This window comes from Lactuca virosa, chromosome 1, assembly GCF_052849685.1.
Source record: "Lactuca virosa cultivar CGN04683 chromosome 1, Lactuca_virosa_CGN04683_v6, whole genome shotgun sequence".
NCBI classification, from domain to species: domain Eukaryota; kingdom Viridiplantae; phylum Streptophyta; class Magnoliopsida; order Asterales; family Asteraceae; genus Lactuca; species Lactuca virosa.
The window spans coordinates 135,763,582-135,781,518 of record NC_136426.1 but is presented as its reverse complement, the minus strand read 5'-3'; the positions used below and the strand labels follow the sequence as shown (position 1 = coordinate 135,781,518).

Genomic DNA, 17,937 nt, shown 5'->3' with positions numbered 1-17,937 from the left:
CATTAACTTGTTTTCAAGTGGATTAACTTGATATTGTATTTCGTACCATAATAATTTATTCCTATAATGCAGCAAGTATAAAACCATTAACCAATGGATCAACTTGTAGTTTAATTTATTGTAATAAAACCAATAACATAGTAAAAAAAAAATCGTCAGATCGCATGAGAGAAACCTATATTCTGTTCATTAGACACTTTTTTCCTGCTAAAGATTCAATATCTCCGTACTCTATCCCACCTAAAGTTACTAAAATATTGTGGCAAAACTCAAAATCAATTGCAAACGACCTTCAAGACCCACGACTTTAAAAAACAAAATCCACCTTTTCATGCCCAATAATTTTGATATCATTGATGCCATGCTTATGCTTCAAGACCCAAAATCTTAAAAATAAAACACACCATTTCATGCTAGTTTTAAACCAATATGGAACTTATGATGATGAGAGTTTAAATGGTTAACCAACTTTATCAAACAATAGTTTAATAATTTAAGTCAATACTCCCATAGAACACCCAAATTAGTTAAATATCTTCGAACCCAAATTAGTTAAATATCTTCAAGATCTACGTCCTAATGTGCATCAACATCTAATAAAAACACTCTCTCAAATGTCAGGGACCAAAATACTCATGAAAAATCCAAACGTGTAACAATAAGAAATAAGGAATGAGAATGATGGAATGCATGGAAATGGTAAACAACATGCTAATGGATGGACCATTATCGGGAGAAACTAGGGGTGGACTTTCATTAACCACGTGGAAAGGAAGAAATATGTAGATATTTAACACAAAACACATATGTATATCACAAACCAGATTGAAACCAAAATCATCTAAATATATTTGATACACTTAATTTTGGAAATCATTGGGGCTATATAAGTAGAGAATATTGACCTGTAGGGACGGATTTTTTTAAAACTGAGCTAGCAAGCAAACATCGCATAAGTTTTCAAAACCAACGACGATCTCCTTAATTAGATAAACCAAATCATTTCCATTAAAAGAGAATAAAATAAATCATTGTAGTTAATTAAAACCAAATCAGATTGAAATTTTTTCAAATATAATGCATCAAATTTTGGAAGATCTCGGTAATTAGTAGGCATATCAACGAACGCCAATAATAATGTTGTCAAAAGAAATTTCCAACAACAAAGATGGTGGAAGCATGCAAAAATCTTGTGATTCTTTGAAGGAAAAATAAACCTAGGGTAACACCGATAACTATTTAAGGGAAATATCTAATATATTGTACGAATTGAAGGATGATTATAGAGGAGACGCCCGTGTTTGGCTCTTAGAAAGGAAATACCGCACCTGCTTATGGTGATGGCGACTGACGATGAAGATTCCGTCAATAATCGAGTTTTGGAGAATGAAGCGGAGTTGAGCTTCGAAGAGCGGCGGATCCCAGAGAAAAGAGGCGGAGTAGAAGCGGGGGATTAAACCTCTCAATGCTATTCGGGCCTCTTAGGTAGAGGATTTGTATTGAATATGATCTAGGGTTCATAAATGTTTAAGGGTTGATATCATGGCTACAAAGCTCCAAAAATACGAAAGGGAGAAAGACTGACAACCACATAATGCTATTAGGGTTCATCGGTAGACGATTTTACATCCTACGAAGGAGAATGAGGAGACACAGGGGGTTTTTAACTTTTGGGGATTCCATTCTCCCGCTAAACTATTAAAAAAATGGATAACACGCTTTCATGAAAAAAATTATAACACGACACACTTTTTATGATAGGTGGCCTCCGTGCTTATATTTTTTTTGTGACACTAATTTTAGGATACGCAAAAATGCATGCCCTAAATCCTTCAAATTTTGGAATAGCTGACATTAATTTTAGGCATGCACTTTTGCGTATCATGAAACAGTGCGTGTCATTAAAGAGCTATTTTCTATTAGTGCTTCATATATATCGGCTGATCGGTAGCCCGTGGTAAGTGAAAGGGAAACAAGTGTCTTCATAACTCAAAACACTAGCAAGTCTGGAAACTCTAACTCCAAAGACCTTGAGAAATATGACTTATTAAGGTAATTAATTTTTCAGTTTGTTCACATTTAGATAACACTAAACCTGAAACCACATATGAGAAATTTAATCTGGGTCCCACCGGTCACCATCCCATCTCTCATTCTCCCCAACTTGTATTTCTTTTCCATCGTTAGTGACATCGACAACTCCACTATCCCTTTTTTTTCGATCCTGCAACTCCGACGAACCAACACCACAAAAGATGAAAAGGAAATAAAAGTTGTGATGTATTGGGTTGTAGTGGTGGAAAATTCAATGAAGAGACAGTGAGTTGTGGTGTTGGTTTGGCGGAGTTAAAGGACCGAAAAAAAGGGATGGTGAAGATGTCGATGTCACTAAAAATAGAAAGGAAATAGAAGTTGGAGAGGATGAGATATGTAATGGTGACAGGTGGGACCCATATTAACATTTTCAAATGTGGTTTCAGGTTTAGGGTGAGGAGATACAGATATGTGGGGTCTATTAATTTTTTTAAATATATAAAAAATAAATACATAAATAAGAAAATTAATTAAAAAATAAATTAATAAGGTAACAACAGTATTTTTAGATAAGACAGAGATCAAACGCGCAACAAAAATAAACAGTAGGAACCATCCAATTTTAAAAAAATGTTAGGGATCAAACGCACAAATTCTCCCAAACCACAACAACCATTCTTGTGATTTACTCATACTTTTCGTTTTGTTCATATTTGAGTAACTATTTTTTTTACACATCTAGGTAAGGAAACTTGTTGAAAGTGTTTACATATAACCATTATGACCGGATGTAACCTACTACATCAGGCCATAATGGTCATATATGAACACATCCAAAAAGTTCGTTACCTAGATGTGTACAAAAAAAATAGTTACCCAGATGTAAACAAACCGAAAAGTTAATTACCTTAATAAGTCATACTCCTAAAGACTTTGCTTCTCCTAAGATAAACTGTAAGCCCTGAAGCAAGAAAAAAACTTTTTAGAATTTTATTAAGATTGATAAATTGGACTTCAAACCATTTACCCACAAACATAACATCATCCGCATAAATACACATGATTATGCGGTAAGAAGTACCTTGAAAACGTGTCCATCATACAATTCTTTCAAAAAAACACCAAGCCTCTCCATAAAAATGATAAAGACAACAAGAGATAAATGATCTCCTTGTCTTACACCTTTCTTTATTAGGAACTCATGAGTTGGAGAGCCATTCACTAAAATAGGATCAAGATATCCCCAATTCAAAGAATCAAACGCCTACTCAAAATCAACATTAAATATAAGCAGCCACAACTTATACCTGATAAAGAAAAAAATAAAAAAACGTGAAATCTTGACTCAAATAATAAATGTTTAATCCACGCTTGTCAACACCTTACATTGTTTTTTGATATCCATTATAGTTTTTATTGTTTAAAGGTTAGTTCTGTTTGAAATTTTATAAATTTACAATATACTCTCAACAAATCCATCAGTTTAGTGTATAAGAGAATGAATGGGAGAGATCCTAGATAGTAGGATCTGTTACAACAGGAAGGAATACAAAGTCAAATAGACTAAGTCTATCATTATCTATACAAAAGAATACGTGAATAATGTATACAAATGTAAATCGTGCTATGTATTAATAGGGTCCCTCGAGATGGACGAACGGGAGAGAAGTCCAATCTTGGACACGAGAGTATAAAAACGTTGCTTGAGAAGAGGTTTTGTAAGAGCATCTACCAGTTGATCATCTCCAATGATGTGAGTGACACGTATGGATCCCTCCTGTACTTTTTCACGAACAAAATGGAAATCTAGAGCGAGATGTTTCATGCGTGAGTGAAAAACAGGATTGGCGGAATAATGAGTGGCACTTAGGTTGTCACAATAGATGGTGGGGGTGATGTGCGATTTGTTGCCAAGTTTAGTAAGTAAAGAGATTATCCATTGAACTTCAGTTGTAGTAGAGGCTACGACCCGAAATTCTGCTTCAGTGGATGATTTGGCTATGGTAGGTTGACATTTTGAAGGACAGGCTATTGGATTGGAACCAAGATAAATGATGTAGCCGGTGGTGTTGCAATATGTTTGCTTGTCTCCTACCTAGTTTGCATCAGTGAATGCATGTAGATGTAGTAGAGAGTCACGTCGTGTAACTAAGCCATGGTGAATTGTACCATGTAGATATCTTAATAAGCTTTTCAGAGCAGCCCAATGAATGACAGTTGGTCGATGCATGAACTGAGGTAATTTGTTTACAGCAAAAACAACATTTGGGCGTGTAAGGGAGAGGTATTGTAGTGCTCCAACAAAGGATCTGAAATCCTTGGGATTGGGAAGTGGTGTGCCATCATTGAGGGTTAAATTGACTGTGATCATTGGAGTGTAGTTTGGTTTACAATCACTCATGTTGTCTTTTGTTATGAGGTCAAGGATGTATTTGGTTTGAGAGAGAAATAGACCTTTAGAGTGAGGTATGACTTCGATGCCAAGAAAGTAGGGGAGGTTTCCCAAGTCTTTGAGTGAGAACCTATTTGCAAGAGTGATGATGAATGAAGAGATAAGAGAGGAATTTGGTCCGGTGATTATGAGGTCATCAACAAAAACTAGAATATAAATGGGAGATGTTTTGGATTGGTTAGTGAAGATAGAGGGGTCAGAGATGGTGGGTTTAAAGTTGGAAGAGATGAGAAATGATTTTAATTCTTTGTACCAAGCTCTTGATGCTTGTTTGAGCCCGTAAATGGCTATGTTGAGTTTTCAAACATGGTGAGGAAGGGTTGGATTAGAGAAACCAGGAGGTTGAGACATGTAAACAGATTTAGTGAGGTTTCCTTGTAGAAATGTATTGTTGATGTCTAGTTGGTGAATATACCATTTCTAAGAGGTGGCGAGAGACAAAATCAAGCATAGGGAGGCAGGTTTGACGACGGGACTAAATGTTTCAATGTAATCAAGCCTAGGTCGTTGGTGGAATCCCTTAGCGACTAGTTGAGCTTTTAGGTGATCAATGGTGCCATCTGGGTTGTATTTGGTTTGAAAAACCCATTTACAACCAACATGGTTGGGGGCAAATTCATGTGAAACTAGTGTCCAAGTTTGGTTACGAATGAGGGCATCATACTCTTCTTGCATGAATTTACGCCATTGAGGTTGTTTGAGTGCTTTAGTTATAGTTTGGGGCTCATAGTGTAGTTGGGTAATAGATTGGTAGAGGACAAAGTTGTATTGTGGTATTTTTGATTTGGTTTGCGAGTTTGTCTAGTGTTTATGGGTGATCTTGGTAAAGGTGGGGCAAGATTGTTTTGGGGGGATTGTGGAGGTGTATAGTTATAAGATGATGATGATGAGGGGGGCTGTTTGGAGAGGACGATGAGGATGGAGGGGCTGTTATCGGGGGAAGATGAAGTTATTTGTGGAGTGGTAGGTGATTAAGTGGAGGGAAGAAGTTGTATGTGGAGCCTAGTGTCGGGATTAGGCGACGGTTGTATTGTAGTTTTAGTGAGTGTTGGGTAAGGAAAAGATGTTTCAACAAAATGAACATGCCGTGAGGTGTATATTCTGTTGATAAGTGGGTCAAGAAGGTGATAGGCAGTTTGTGAGGAAGAGTAGCCAACAAAGATGCATGTTATTGATCGGGGTTGGAGTTTATGATTAGTGTATGGACGTAACCATGGGTTTGCAAGACAACCAAAACTTCATAATTTGTCATAATTTGGTGATTTTTGAAAAAGAAGAAAGCAAGGTTGTAAAAAACGCTAGACGTTAGCTAATCGGTGGACGAGGGTTAAGGGATTAATCGGTTAGGCGGGGATTAATCGGGGGATTTATCGGGTACCATTAATTACAAATTTTTTGAATTTAAAAAATAAAATATACTAATAACATAACAAAAGATTGTAAATACCACGAATATGCTAACAAAATAGGTTGATATGATTAATACAACACTAATCATTCATCAAATAGTTTCCATTAAGATAAAGCTTCTTCAAAATGTTAAAATTTCGTCGTTTTCTACAACTTCACTCATTATGTATGTAGGGATTAATCGCTATACGTCCTCTAATTGGTCGAGTAGCGCCTAGGGATTAATCGGAACCTAGTCGGGATTTTTACAACACTGGACGAAAGTATGGAGAATGATTTTAAAGGATGATGGTGGGAAGGCAATTTATGAGATAAGAAGCAATGGTGACATCAAAAGACCAGAACTGTAATGGTAAGCTTGCATGAGAAAGTAATGATAAGGCAGTTTCAACTATGTGGCAGTGTCTTCGTTCGTCATATCCATTGTGTTTAGGGGTATGAGGGGGAGAAGTAATGTGAGTTATGCCGCAAGAGGCTAAGTGAGGTTGAAGCTTAATATATTCTCCACCATTTTCAGAGAAAAGTTTTTTGGTTTTGGTTTAGAAGTAGTTTTCAACAATATTTTGAAAATGTATGAAGGTGGTAAGAGAATCAGATTTTCGTTTTAAAGGATAAAGCCATGTGTACTTGGTGAAGTGATCAACAAATATGATATAATACTTGAAACCATCTATTGATTGAATTGGAGATGACCATACATCCAAGAAAAGTAGTTGTAATGGTTTGTTAGAAGTAAGGGAAGAACTATGAATAGGAAGTTTATGACTTTTATTGATGCAACATGAATTACAATTTTATTTTTGAAAAAAAAAATAGTAGAAACAGTGGATGCTAAAATCTGGAAGACTCGAAGATGTGGATGTCCAAGCCGATGATGCCAAGGTGTGGACTTACTGAACTGTGTATGGAATGCAAGAGGATGAGTTGCTGAACGAAAAGCATAAACTCCTCGATTAGCTGTTTAGTGGAGTAGAATTTGGTTGGTTTTGAAGTCCTTGAAAGAAAATGGCATGAATATAATTGGATTAATATGGGATTGTCAATACATAATCGAGAAATAGAGATGATTTTACATGATATGGATGGAACATAAAGAACATCAGTGAGAGTAAAAGAAGTATTAGCAAAAGGGGCTATTAGAGAGCCAACACGAGTAATGGTAAAAGACGAAACATCTCCGATAACGAGTTCATCGGTTCCATCATAAAGTGTGTGAAGTGCGAGTGCATTGAGATCATTGGTTATGTGATGAGAAGAACCGCTGTCAAAGAGCCAGTCTGGAGTTGAATTAGGTGAGGTATTCATCAGGTGAGCTTGTGGATGTGTGTTGTTGTAGTTGGTTTTTGGGATAAGTGGTAAGTTAATTTGTGGGTATTTGTTCTTGAAGGCGTAACAGGAAGTGAGTTAATGTCCTTTAGTGAAACAGAATTGGCATTTGCTAAGGAATTGGCGGGTTGTGCCATTAACTATGGGGGTGGGAAGTAGAGCAGGAGATGATTGATTAGAAGTCCGATTCTGCCATGGTTTGTTTTGTGGCCGTTTGTTTGCTGCAAAGGCGGTCACTAGTTGGTGAAGTGAATTGGTAGTAGAGGTTTGTTGGAGAAGAGAAAGCTCATGATTTATGAGTTTTTCGTGTAGTTCATGAAAAGAAATAGGGATATCTCGGGCGTGAACAACATCGATGACTGTTTTGTAAGTGGTAGAATTGAGACCATTTAGGATTGCATCAGTTATATATTCTTTATCCATCTTCTTTCCCAAAATGTTGAGTTCATCAACAAGGGTTTTAACATATTGCATATAATCTGTAATGGTTTGGTCGTTGGTTTTTGTTGATTGTTTTAGGCGATGATGTAGTTGTTTGATGTGGCCATGAGAGGGATTTGCATATGTTTTTGAAATAATGTTCCAAGCCTCAAGTGAAGATGACGCTTTCGTGACTAAAGGAATGATGAGTGGGGAGAGAGTACCAAAAAAGAGCTCCAAAAAGTAACCTGTCTTGGCGAAACCAGGTAGCAAAGTCTGCATGGGGAGTAGATACACCATTTGTAGTCGTGGGTTTAGCAGAGGGAAGGTGCCATCGATATATATGTAAAGATCCAGACCATGAAGAATGGCTTCAGTTTAAGTTTTCCAACTGAGATAGTGTATGGAGGTAAGTTTTAGGGAAGCTGGGAATTGAACAAGAATTAATGATGGTGTATTGAGAGGCAGGGTGGGGATTACAGTAGATGAAGAGCTTGAACTAGAAGACATAGTTGTCCATGATTAGGAAGTGTAGGTTTTCCTGGCTGATACCATATACGAGAATGAATGGAAAGATAATTTCATTCAATTGATAAGAGATACATATACACGAGAGATCCTAGATATTAGGATCTGTTGTAACAGAAACAGGAAGGAATACAAAGTAAAATAGTCTAAGTCTATCATTATCTATATAAAAGAATACATGAATAATATATACAAATGTAAAACGTGCTATGTGTTAATACAATGTTTTCACTTATAAAAAACCAACTTAACATTGTTTTGATTGTCCTAAGGAAAAAATATATTAGCTTTTCATGGAATTTATTATACAACGTATCAAGATAAAATGTTTTACTTACTACTAGAAAACTATATTGCAGGAAATATGTAGGAAACAAAAAGTTTGCTGACAAAACTAATTTCATCGGAAAAGCAGTCATAGGAAACATTTTGCGACAATGGGCATGTTCGGCAAAATTAGTTCGTAACTGGTAGCTTGTAGCTTGTAGCGTTAAGTAGCATTTGGATTTGGAGCGTTTGTTTAAACTAAACGCTAGAAGCCTATAGTGCCAAACAAGACTTTCTGTTCAAAACGCAGCGTTTTGTCAAATGCTAGAAACCAGAAGCTCTCAAACGCTCTCAATCGCTCCGTGCCGAACACGCCCAATGTTTCTTCAAATATATGTCGTCCGAAGTACCGACACACTTCCCACACATCACATTTTCATGGATATTTGAGGCGACCAAGACTAAACATGACACTATTTGGTGACAATATTTCCAATAAATTTCCAAATTGGGCTCTATTTTTGCAAAGCATTTTCGACAAAAATTGCAGTCTAAAAAATTGTTGGAGGGTAAGAAAATCAGACAACAAAAACAATGTTATTTTAAACCTAAGAACTATTTTTTTCGCATGTATCTAAAAACTTTTTAAACATATTTAAAATTAAATGTATTGATTAAAAAAACAATATTTTTATAGTACATATCTTGATATACTACATATCAAGATATAAAAAACAATATCTTTTGCTATAGAAAAGCAAACTCATTTTGGGTGAACTTTTTAGTCGTCATGTGCTGTTAGTAATAGTATATGTGATTATTTTCGTAGTTTTACTCTTTCAGTTATGTCCACCGACGGCCAAATGCAAGTGAGTAAAAAGTAATGTTGTCCTACAATCTTTGTCTCGAGGAAAAGTAAAAAGTACTTATTGATAATTCAAGATCATATAGCCCACACTGCCGTACATGGTCGGCATTTACAGTTATAGGTTTTGTGACACATTTAAAATCGAATTCAATTCCATCATCTTATGAAGTTAAACGGAAAGCTTACCGTTAATTGGTGAACCGTTAATTGGTGAAGATTATAAATCAAAGGTGTTGAAGGTTCCATTAATATTAAATCAACCTTTCAACTAACCAATTCATTCACAAACACATATGCATGGACAAGAATCCCTATAAATACCGTAACCTTTGAGAACGTTTCTTGCACCAATCACATAACAAGTAAACATATAAGTTTCCTACAACTTTCGTGCTCCTATATTAGAAAAATGGCGAGGATGGTAATGATGGTCATATGTGTAGTGGTGACTTGCATGGTGGTGGCGGCACCCTATGCGGATGCTATTACATGTGGTCAGGTGGTAAGCAGCTTAACTCCATGCATTGGCTACCTAACAAAAGGTGGTGCTGTGCCACCGGCATGTTGCAGTGGGGTTAAGTCACTCAATAGCGCTGCAAAAACAACCCCTGATCGTCAGACGGCTTGTGGCTGTATAAAGAGTGCTTCTGCAAGCATTTCCAACATCAATGTGGGCAACGCTGCTAGCCTCCCCGGCAAGTGTGGTGTCAACATCCCTTACAAGATCAGTCCAAGCACTGATTGCTCCAAGTATATATATGTTCAAATATATGTTTATATTTATTTTATCGGTTTCAACATTGAAAACTCATCTACCGGCTTAAATCTTTCATGAACACACATTAACAGTGTTGATTTGGTTTTTGCAGGGTGCAGTGAGTCCGAGATGTTTATGCATGTTTGGAAGATTTGAAGAATCTATATCTAAATTACAATAATTAAAGAGAGCACTATTTTTGTTTAAAAATTATATATATTACTTATATATGTCTCTATGATCTGTACTGCCTTTTGACATAAAATAGTGTTCTTGTTATATTTGTGACGTCATCATCACTTTACTTATATACCTCCCTCCCCTTACTTTCCTGTGTCATTTTCACACCTGCAAAGGCATATGTAAATTCACATGTACTGATGTACATGAGCATCATTTTGCTGGACCTCATTTATATAGAGGTCCAATTAAAACTCTAAAATATCATACTGTACATGTCATGAAATAACGGATCCAGAAGATAAAACTAGTATATGTGATTTTCAAATTAACTAAAAGTTTCAAAAAAATAAATGCCCAAAGCCTGATCAAACAATTCTGGATTAAAAAAATAAATTGAACCGTGTCATAGTTAGGTCCTCTCGTATAATTAAAAAGATTAACAACAAAAAATAAATAAAAATTAAGATTCTGTTAAAACAAAACAACAAATCAAAAATTTCCATTAAGCCTTAGAGTTTTTATCCGTTGTAGCTAAATGATAAAGCAAAATTGAGACATTACAAAGAAAGAAAAAGACCACATGCAACATGAGACACTAACATCTTTAAGCAGCAACCAGTTAAGGGGTATGAAAGGCAGCCAACCAGCCATGAACTTTGGGGCAGAAACAGTAGCAACAAAACTTAATAAAAACAACAATAACGGCATTTGTAATTAAATATTAAACTGCTAACCCACTATGGAACTGAATCAAATTAACACCAAGTTGCAGGATGTTGGGGTAATTCAGAATATAGAGTCAGGGGTATTTTAGGAAACTTGCCTTTTATTTGGTATTTAAATTAGATTAGGATTCTGATTTTATTCAAAATGTTGAGCATATACTCAGAATAACAAATTTTTTTTCCATAAAAACAATGTTTTACGAACAATTTTGAATCTAAAAGAAGAACAACTCGATTATTAATTACAAGCAACTAAAAACTATACAGCGTAACCACAAGATTATAGAAAATAACTTGTAATACCACTACTATAAAAATTTCGTTTAATGACACGTGAATTACGAAACACACTAATTTTATGACATGAAAAATCTGTATATATCATAACAAAAGTCATATTTTCTAAAATTTAAAACATTTACGACGTGTATTATTATTTGTCATAAAACTAATGTCACATTAAAATAAAAACATGGAGTACACCATTAAAATATGTGTGTCATCTTTCTTCCCACCGACATAATTCCTAAACCCCCACTTCCTGTCCGCATAAATCCTTGCTACAGCTTTTGAACGGGACACAAATTCATTCAAAGAGCTCACTCTACCTCCCCTCCACCCTACACAAGTTTTAGTCTGCGACTCCTCATCGTTCTTTCAGATTTGAGACCCCTCTTTCAGATATGAGACCACTCTTAGATACTTACATTTGTGTACGTACCTTGGGCCTAAAGTATTACACATTTACCCTTTCCCCTCGTTAGAATTAGATAGATATATACTAACTTTCCCTAATCAGACGACATAGCTCGACATCGACATTGATCACCATTGGACTAGTGACCACCACTGTCAAGCAGCGATGCAGCGCCAGATCGAATCAGCACAAGCTTCCTTGGGGCGACACTTCACGATGTTTGTGATTATATAGAGTGTTGATCTCACTTAGGTACAACTAATGAAAGAAATGTATTCTATTGCTTAATTTGGTTTTATCTTTTATGTTTTATGCTTATTTTTCTCATTGCTCGAGATAATATAAACTTGAAAACTAATGACTTGGACCTCAAAAGCTATATATCGATTGGACTTTGCATCATAATTTAACTGGTTAATTCCATTTAAATATGCTACAAATGATCCTAAAAAGACTAAACACCTACGTGTTCTTCATGGAGCTAAGGAAATCTTATTTCTGTTTGAAGCTAACTTGACTAAAGATTTTGTTGAGATTCTTCACAATTGTTTGGACGAGGTATATAAGATTTTAAATTCTGTAATTTACTTTCTGCAAATCCCCTGGCTTTTTCTCTTTGACTTGAAACTAATTGCATAACATGCTTAAGTGTGCATTGGATCTACTTATGTTAATGTAGATGTGTTGAATAATGAAAAAGACACTGGTAGCAAGATGTTGTTGGTTGAAGGTACATCACTACTCCTAGAGTTGTCATTTGTAGCTTCAAGTATTTTTTTTATATAGTTTCTTGAAAACATCAACATAACAAAATTTTGTAATATGTTTTGTTTATATATATATATATATATATATATATATATATATATATATATATATATATATATATATTATACCTTATAAAGCATTTTTAATCAAATGCTGAATTTTAAGTCGTACAAGCCCTTATGTACTATTTACAATCATTTTATGCATTGCCAAATCATGGATATTAGTTTGGTCAATATCTGAAAAAGTCAAAATAATAATCACGATGGTTTTGACTAAGTCCCCATTCCCTATCTGGTCCAACAACTTCTACACTATAAAGTATGAAATCCTGGCAAAAATCTCTCATTGTTGACCATCTTCCCCTATATCAGGAGCTATTTGTCTCCTTGATATCATTCCCGTTTCTCTTTATATTCTCCCTCTCACTAGAAATCCCTAATGCCATTCACCACCACCATTTACCCATGTCACCACCGAATACCACCAACATACAAATGGACACCACTACCCACGATTACACCACCGTACAACCACCATTTACCCCTTCAACCATGGCACCACCACCATCTTTGTCTTCACAGGTTGTCAATACGATATCTCCATACACATCGACGACCATCTCTTTTGTATTTCTTCAGTTCTTTTGGGTTCCCGTCTACAATTCTACATCGATAGCCTGATATCAGGTAATTATCGATTTTTTGGTTTTCATGGTTTTTCTTGCTTTTGTTTAGATTTATTAAAGTCGCTCTGTGCTTAAGAAATTATTTATGAAATTGAATGATTTTTGCGATATCAAGTAGGAAAAGTACAGAAGATATATATATTTTTTATTTGTAGCTGATGATAATGACTTTTGTTAGGGAATAGATGACGATGAACCAAGGTAAACAGTCCGAGGTTTTGTTGCCCTTCATCCTATCTTAGTGAGGTAAAGTCACTTGCTTCATTCCCTCATGTTTTTGTACTTAGGTTGTATCTCAGTCATCTCCTCTGTCTCTCCCTCTATCCCTCGATCAAAGTAGGTGAAATTTGACTCTCGATTCAATTGATATTGGTTTGCTCTCTGTATCGACCGATTTCATCTGGTTTCAATATAAAGGCTATATTTTTTTCATCATAAATTAGGGTTTTTGGTTTGCTACTTCAGATTTATGGAGACGGAGGGGGATTTTATCAAATATTACTTTATTTCCTCAACAAAACACCTATATAGCGAAAGTTAATATGCCAATTAAGGTAACCATCTTTTCCTGATCATGAAGCACAAGAAAATACATAAAAAATTTCTTTTGATTGTTTTTAGTCTTTAGTCTTGAAGCCTTGAATCTTGATGGCAATGGCTAGAAAATGTTTTGTGTTTGCCATGGATGTTGAACAATTGAGAGGACGATATGTATCTCTTTTTTTTCTTTAAACGGTTCCATATTTACCCCTATTGTTTTTTACCATTTGCTTTATTATGACTTAAGTGCAGTGAATAACTCACTGTGAAACTCATTGCAAGTGTGAAGAATTAAGGTAATAACCACTTCCATCTTTGCTATAGTCAAGACGTCCCTAGAAAAAGAACCCACATCACACCTTCAGACTTTCTGTTTATTATTTATTATTACACTCTGCTTTCATTTCCTTCTATCTTTTCATGAGAGAAAGAGAAAAGGTCATGGACGAATCCAAGAGAAGAAAGATGGAGTCGACACTTGGCTCAAAACCAAATCCTTCTCATATCGTAAGTACTTCCATTAATTTACATATATAAACTTCAGATTGCATCAATTTGTAGGATGAATATTAAAATGTTGTAGTAAATGAATGAATGAGATTTTCACAATCATACTTGAAATTTCTTTCTAAAGAACCAACATATCTGTGAAAATTCAAAAAAAAATGTCAGGATAAGCAAATATTTGTAGGAAGATTACCCACTAAGCATATCTAAAAGTTTTGGTCAGTTTTATTTAACCTATTATAGCGTATCTAATTTTATGTTAACCTATTGGAGTTACTTTTTACTATTTTTGTAACACTTTGACAGTTTATTGTTAAATTTTTGTTAACCTGTTGTTAATTGTTAAGGATGACTTAAAGGGTAATGTTTTTTTGTTTGAATACTACCTGAAATGTGTATGTGTGTGTGTGTGTCATGTATAGTAGGTTTAAAATAGTCTATAGTAGGTTAGCAATTGCGGTCCTTACTTGGGCTTTTTTTATTAACAAAACATAGAAGTGCTTTTCGATTAAAAATGACATGAAGTGCTTTCTAATTTAAAAATTCTCAAAAATCTCCATCAAGAAAAAAGCTGATAATTTGCTATTAAAAAACAAAAATAAACCCTGTCTAAAGAAATCCAGAAAATACAAAGTAGATTGTTATTTTGGTGAATTGTTTGCTGTTATTTCAAATAATAAATTATCTTTATTTATTTTCCATATCAAATTGTAGTCTTTTTGTTTAACAATTTTGTTTATTATTTGTCAATTTCAGTAGTTTTTTTTTCAAAGCAATGTAGGGTGTTATTTGACAATTTTTATATTTTTAGCAAAGTAGGTTGCTATTTTTTCCAATTATAATTTTTTATGCAAAATAAGTAGTAATGCTTTATTGCTTTTTAATCTATTGACAACATATTGGCATCAACATAATTTAGTAAATTCGTTAATATAGTCTAGAAGTGTCTTAATTGCCCGAAAAATACCTTATTTCATCTAAAGCCATGACTTTTACTTATTTTCCATTCGTATTGAAAATAATCCAATCTGCAAGACTACAAGACAAAGTGGTAATGCTCAACTACTATGGACTACAAATATAATCATATCGTACGAAGTGTCAATGGCTAAAAGACATGTGTTGGAGGCGTTTGAGCGTACCATGAGACATATAACTGGGGTGAGGCTCTCATTTGGTGGAAAGATAATGGTTTTGGGGGGTGATTTCAGACAACTGTTTCCAGTCGTGACACGTGGAATACATGCATATACTATGAATAATTGTTCAGACGTGGTAAACTATTTGCTCAAAAGAACTAATTGCTTCTAGAAACTAATTTATGAAAAAAAAACTATTAACACTCGTCGCTTGGCGCGGGTAAACGGCTAGTGTATATATATATATATATATATATATATATATATATATATATATATATATATATATATATATATATATATATATATATATATATATATAGGAAAACCAGACAATACTTGTCAAGAACCGCAACAAATTTGATGCCACTTGCCAATATCTGATGACTCTTGTTAGGAAGTAATGCAGATAAAACATGAAACCAAAAGTACACAAAGACATAGTCTTTACGTGATTCCATCAAGGTGACCTACGTCCACGGACAAGAACGGAGTATTCTTCATTCACAGAGTTCTCAATCATAGGTTACAAGTACAATTCAATAGAGATTTGCCCTACTCACTAAGGATACAAAGGAAACTTCTCAAATGACTACCAGACATCCCTATTTATAGACTAGGGATCAGACTTAAAACGCTAATGGGCCAAGCCCATTAATCCATAGGCTCGTGAAAGGTGTTAACCAATCACAATCCGTCATGCAACCGCTTCTGGAACCTTCATCATTGAGAGACATTGCATTTGCACCATCAATACATAACTGGCACATCATATGTCATTGAGTGGCACCCCTTGTCACTTAGTGGCACCTCCTGTCTCTTGGTGGCACATCCAGTGCATGACACTTCGACGAGGTGTCATGACAAAACATTAGGACCGATTTCCTTGAGCGTCTCCAACTTTTTAGACTCATTGGACAATCTTGAGCATCATTGTGTAGATTATAGCATGAGTGGCACATCAAGGGATGTCATGGCACATCAGGAACACATGTGGCACACTAGGAACATGTGTGGCGCATCAAGCCACCTAATGGAACATTAGGATGCCCTAGTGTCGCATCATGATCATTAGTGGCACATCCATGCTTCAACATCACATCAACAGTGCATCGATACACTAGAGTACAACATGGCATACTATAGTGGGGCACTTTGTTCCCAAGATGATGCATCAACCTTCAATATAGCACAATGTCCATCAAGATGTCACATCCTCCTTCAAGATGGCACATCCTCCGTCACGGTGGCACATCCTCCTTCTAGATGGCAAATATTGAATCTAAAGTGGCACATCCTCTTCCCAAATGACACATCTGATATTCTAAGTGGCACATCCACACCTAAAATGGCCCATCCGTGCTCCAAGATGCTCCGTTCCTTTCCCAGGTTCTCCATACCCCGTTTAAGATGATGTGACATCCTAATTTTCACAGCCAGAGGAGACTGTTTTATTTATGCTTATTTTAAAAACAAAATATTCTTTATATAGCGGAATTTGTCCTATAAAAGGTATTTCCGAAGAAATGTTTTTCATTGATTATTAAAACTTGGGATGTCATAACTGATACAAGAAACATAAGCATAAACGTAAATATTACTGTCCTTACAACATCTAATGACCTATATTTCGTTTAATTTATCATCAGATCCAAACATCATATACTTTCGTATCGATGGCTGTGATACAAAGGAACTAAGTGGTTCAGGTTGGGAAACCTGGTGAGTACATAGGGTTTTAAACCAAAAATAATATAGTTAATTATATATTTTTCAACAAACAAATAACCCAGTTACCCATTCCTGTTATCCTCGCTTCCTAATCCTTAAATAATGACATCGAGGGATCTTTCCTAAAGGATATTTATCGGTAGCAATTGTCATCTATTCTTCCTTAAACATCTAGGCACACCAATACAATAGTACTTTGGGCACAACACAATAGTATGATAGTATTTTGGTTAAACAGAACACTTAGATGGTACTTGGTCACAACACAGCAGGTCACAAATTATTATTTCGCACATCATTTTGCTAAGTAATATTTTCCTAGATAATTAGGCACAGCGGTACAATAGTACTTTGGGTAAGCATAACAGTATGACAGTACTTTTGTTACATCACATCAGGTCACAACTCGTTATTTCGCCCAACCCTGTACTAACATACTTCAGCCTCTCATTTATTATTTTACTTAGCCCTTTACTAACCTAGTACCGCCTCTCATCTATTATTTCACATAACCCTTCACTACCCAGTTATATTTTAAATATAATAAACTATGTATAGTTTAATCAAGTAATAGTTATATCATGTTACGTAGTTATATTAAACACAGTTAAACATCACACATATTATTTCAACATTAAAAATACTTGTATTTATGTGAAAGCAGAAAGTAACTATGCACTCACATGTTAAAGTGGATGACTGGAAATATTGGCAGTGCTTCGCTTTAGCACTTAGCCTTTCCTTTGATGTGACCTAGGTTTAATTATCACTAAGTCTTAGTTTATTTTTTCTTATGTCTAATGATAGTCTAGATGCCTTAACAATCCCAATGTGTACATCAAGATCTATCAAGTAAGGAGCAAACAGGTAAGATCATATCAGAGGTAGGGTCCATAT

The 17,937-nt window shown here is 35.1% G+C and overlaps 1 protein-coding gene across 1 annotated transcript; it reads left to right on the top strand.

The window, feature by feature from the left end:
* Positions 1 to 9,569: 9,569 nt before the first annotated feature.
* LOC145158529 (non-specific lipid-transfer protein-like) lies at positions 9,570 to 10,343 on the top strand. The gene is made up of 2 exons (XM_079077418.1): positions 9,570 to 10,055; positions 10,175 to 10,343. The coding sequence occupies exons 1-2, from the start codon at positions 9,715 to 9,717 to the stop codon at positions 10,182 to 10,184; spliced, it is 351 nt and encodes a 116-aa protein (XP_078933544.1). The 5' UTR covers positions 9,570 to 9,714; the 3' UTR covers positions 10,185 to 10,343.
* The last annotated feature ends 7,594 nt before the right edge of the window (positions 10,344 to 17,937 follow it).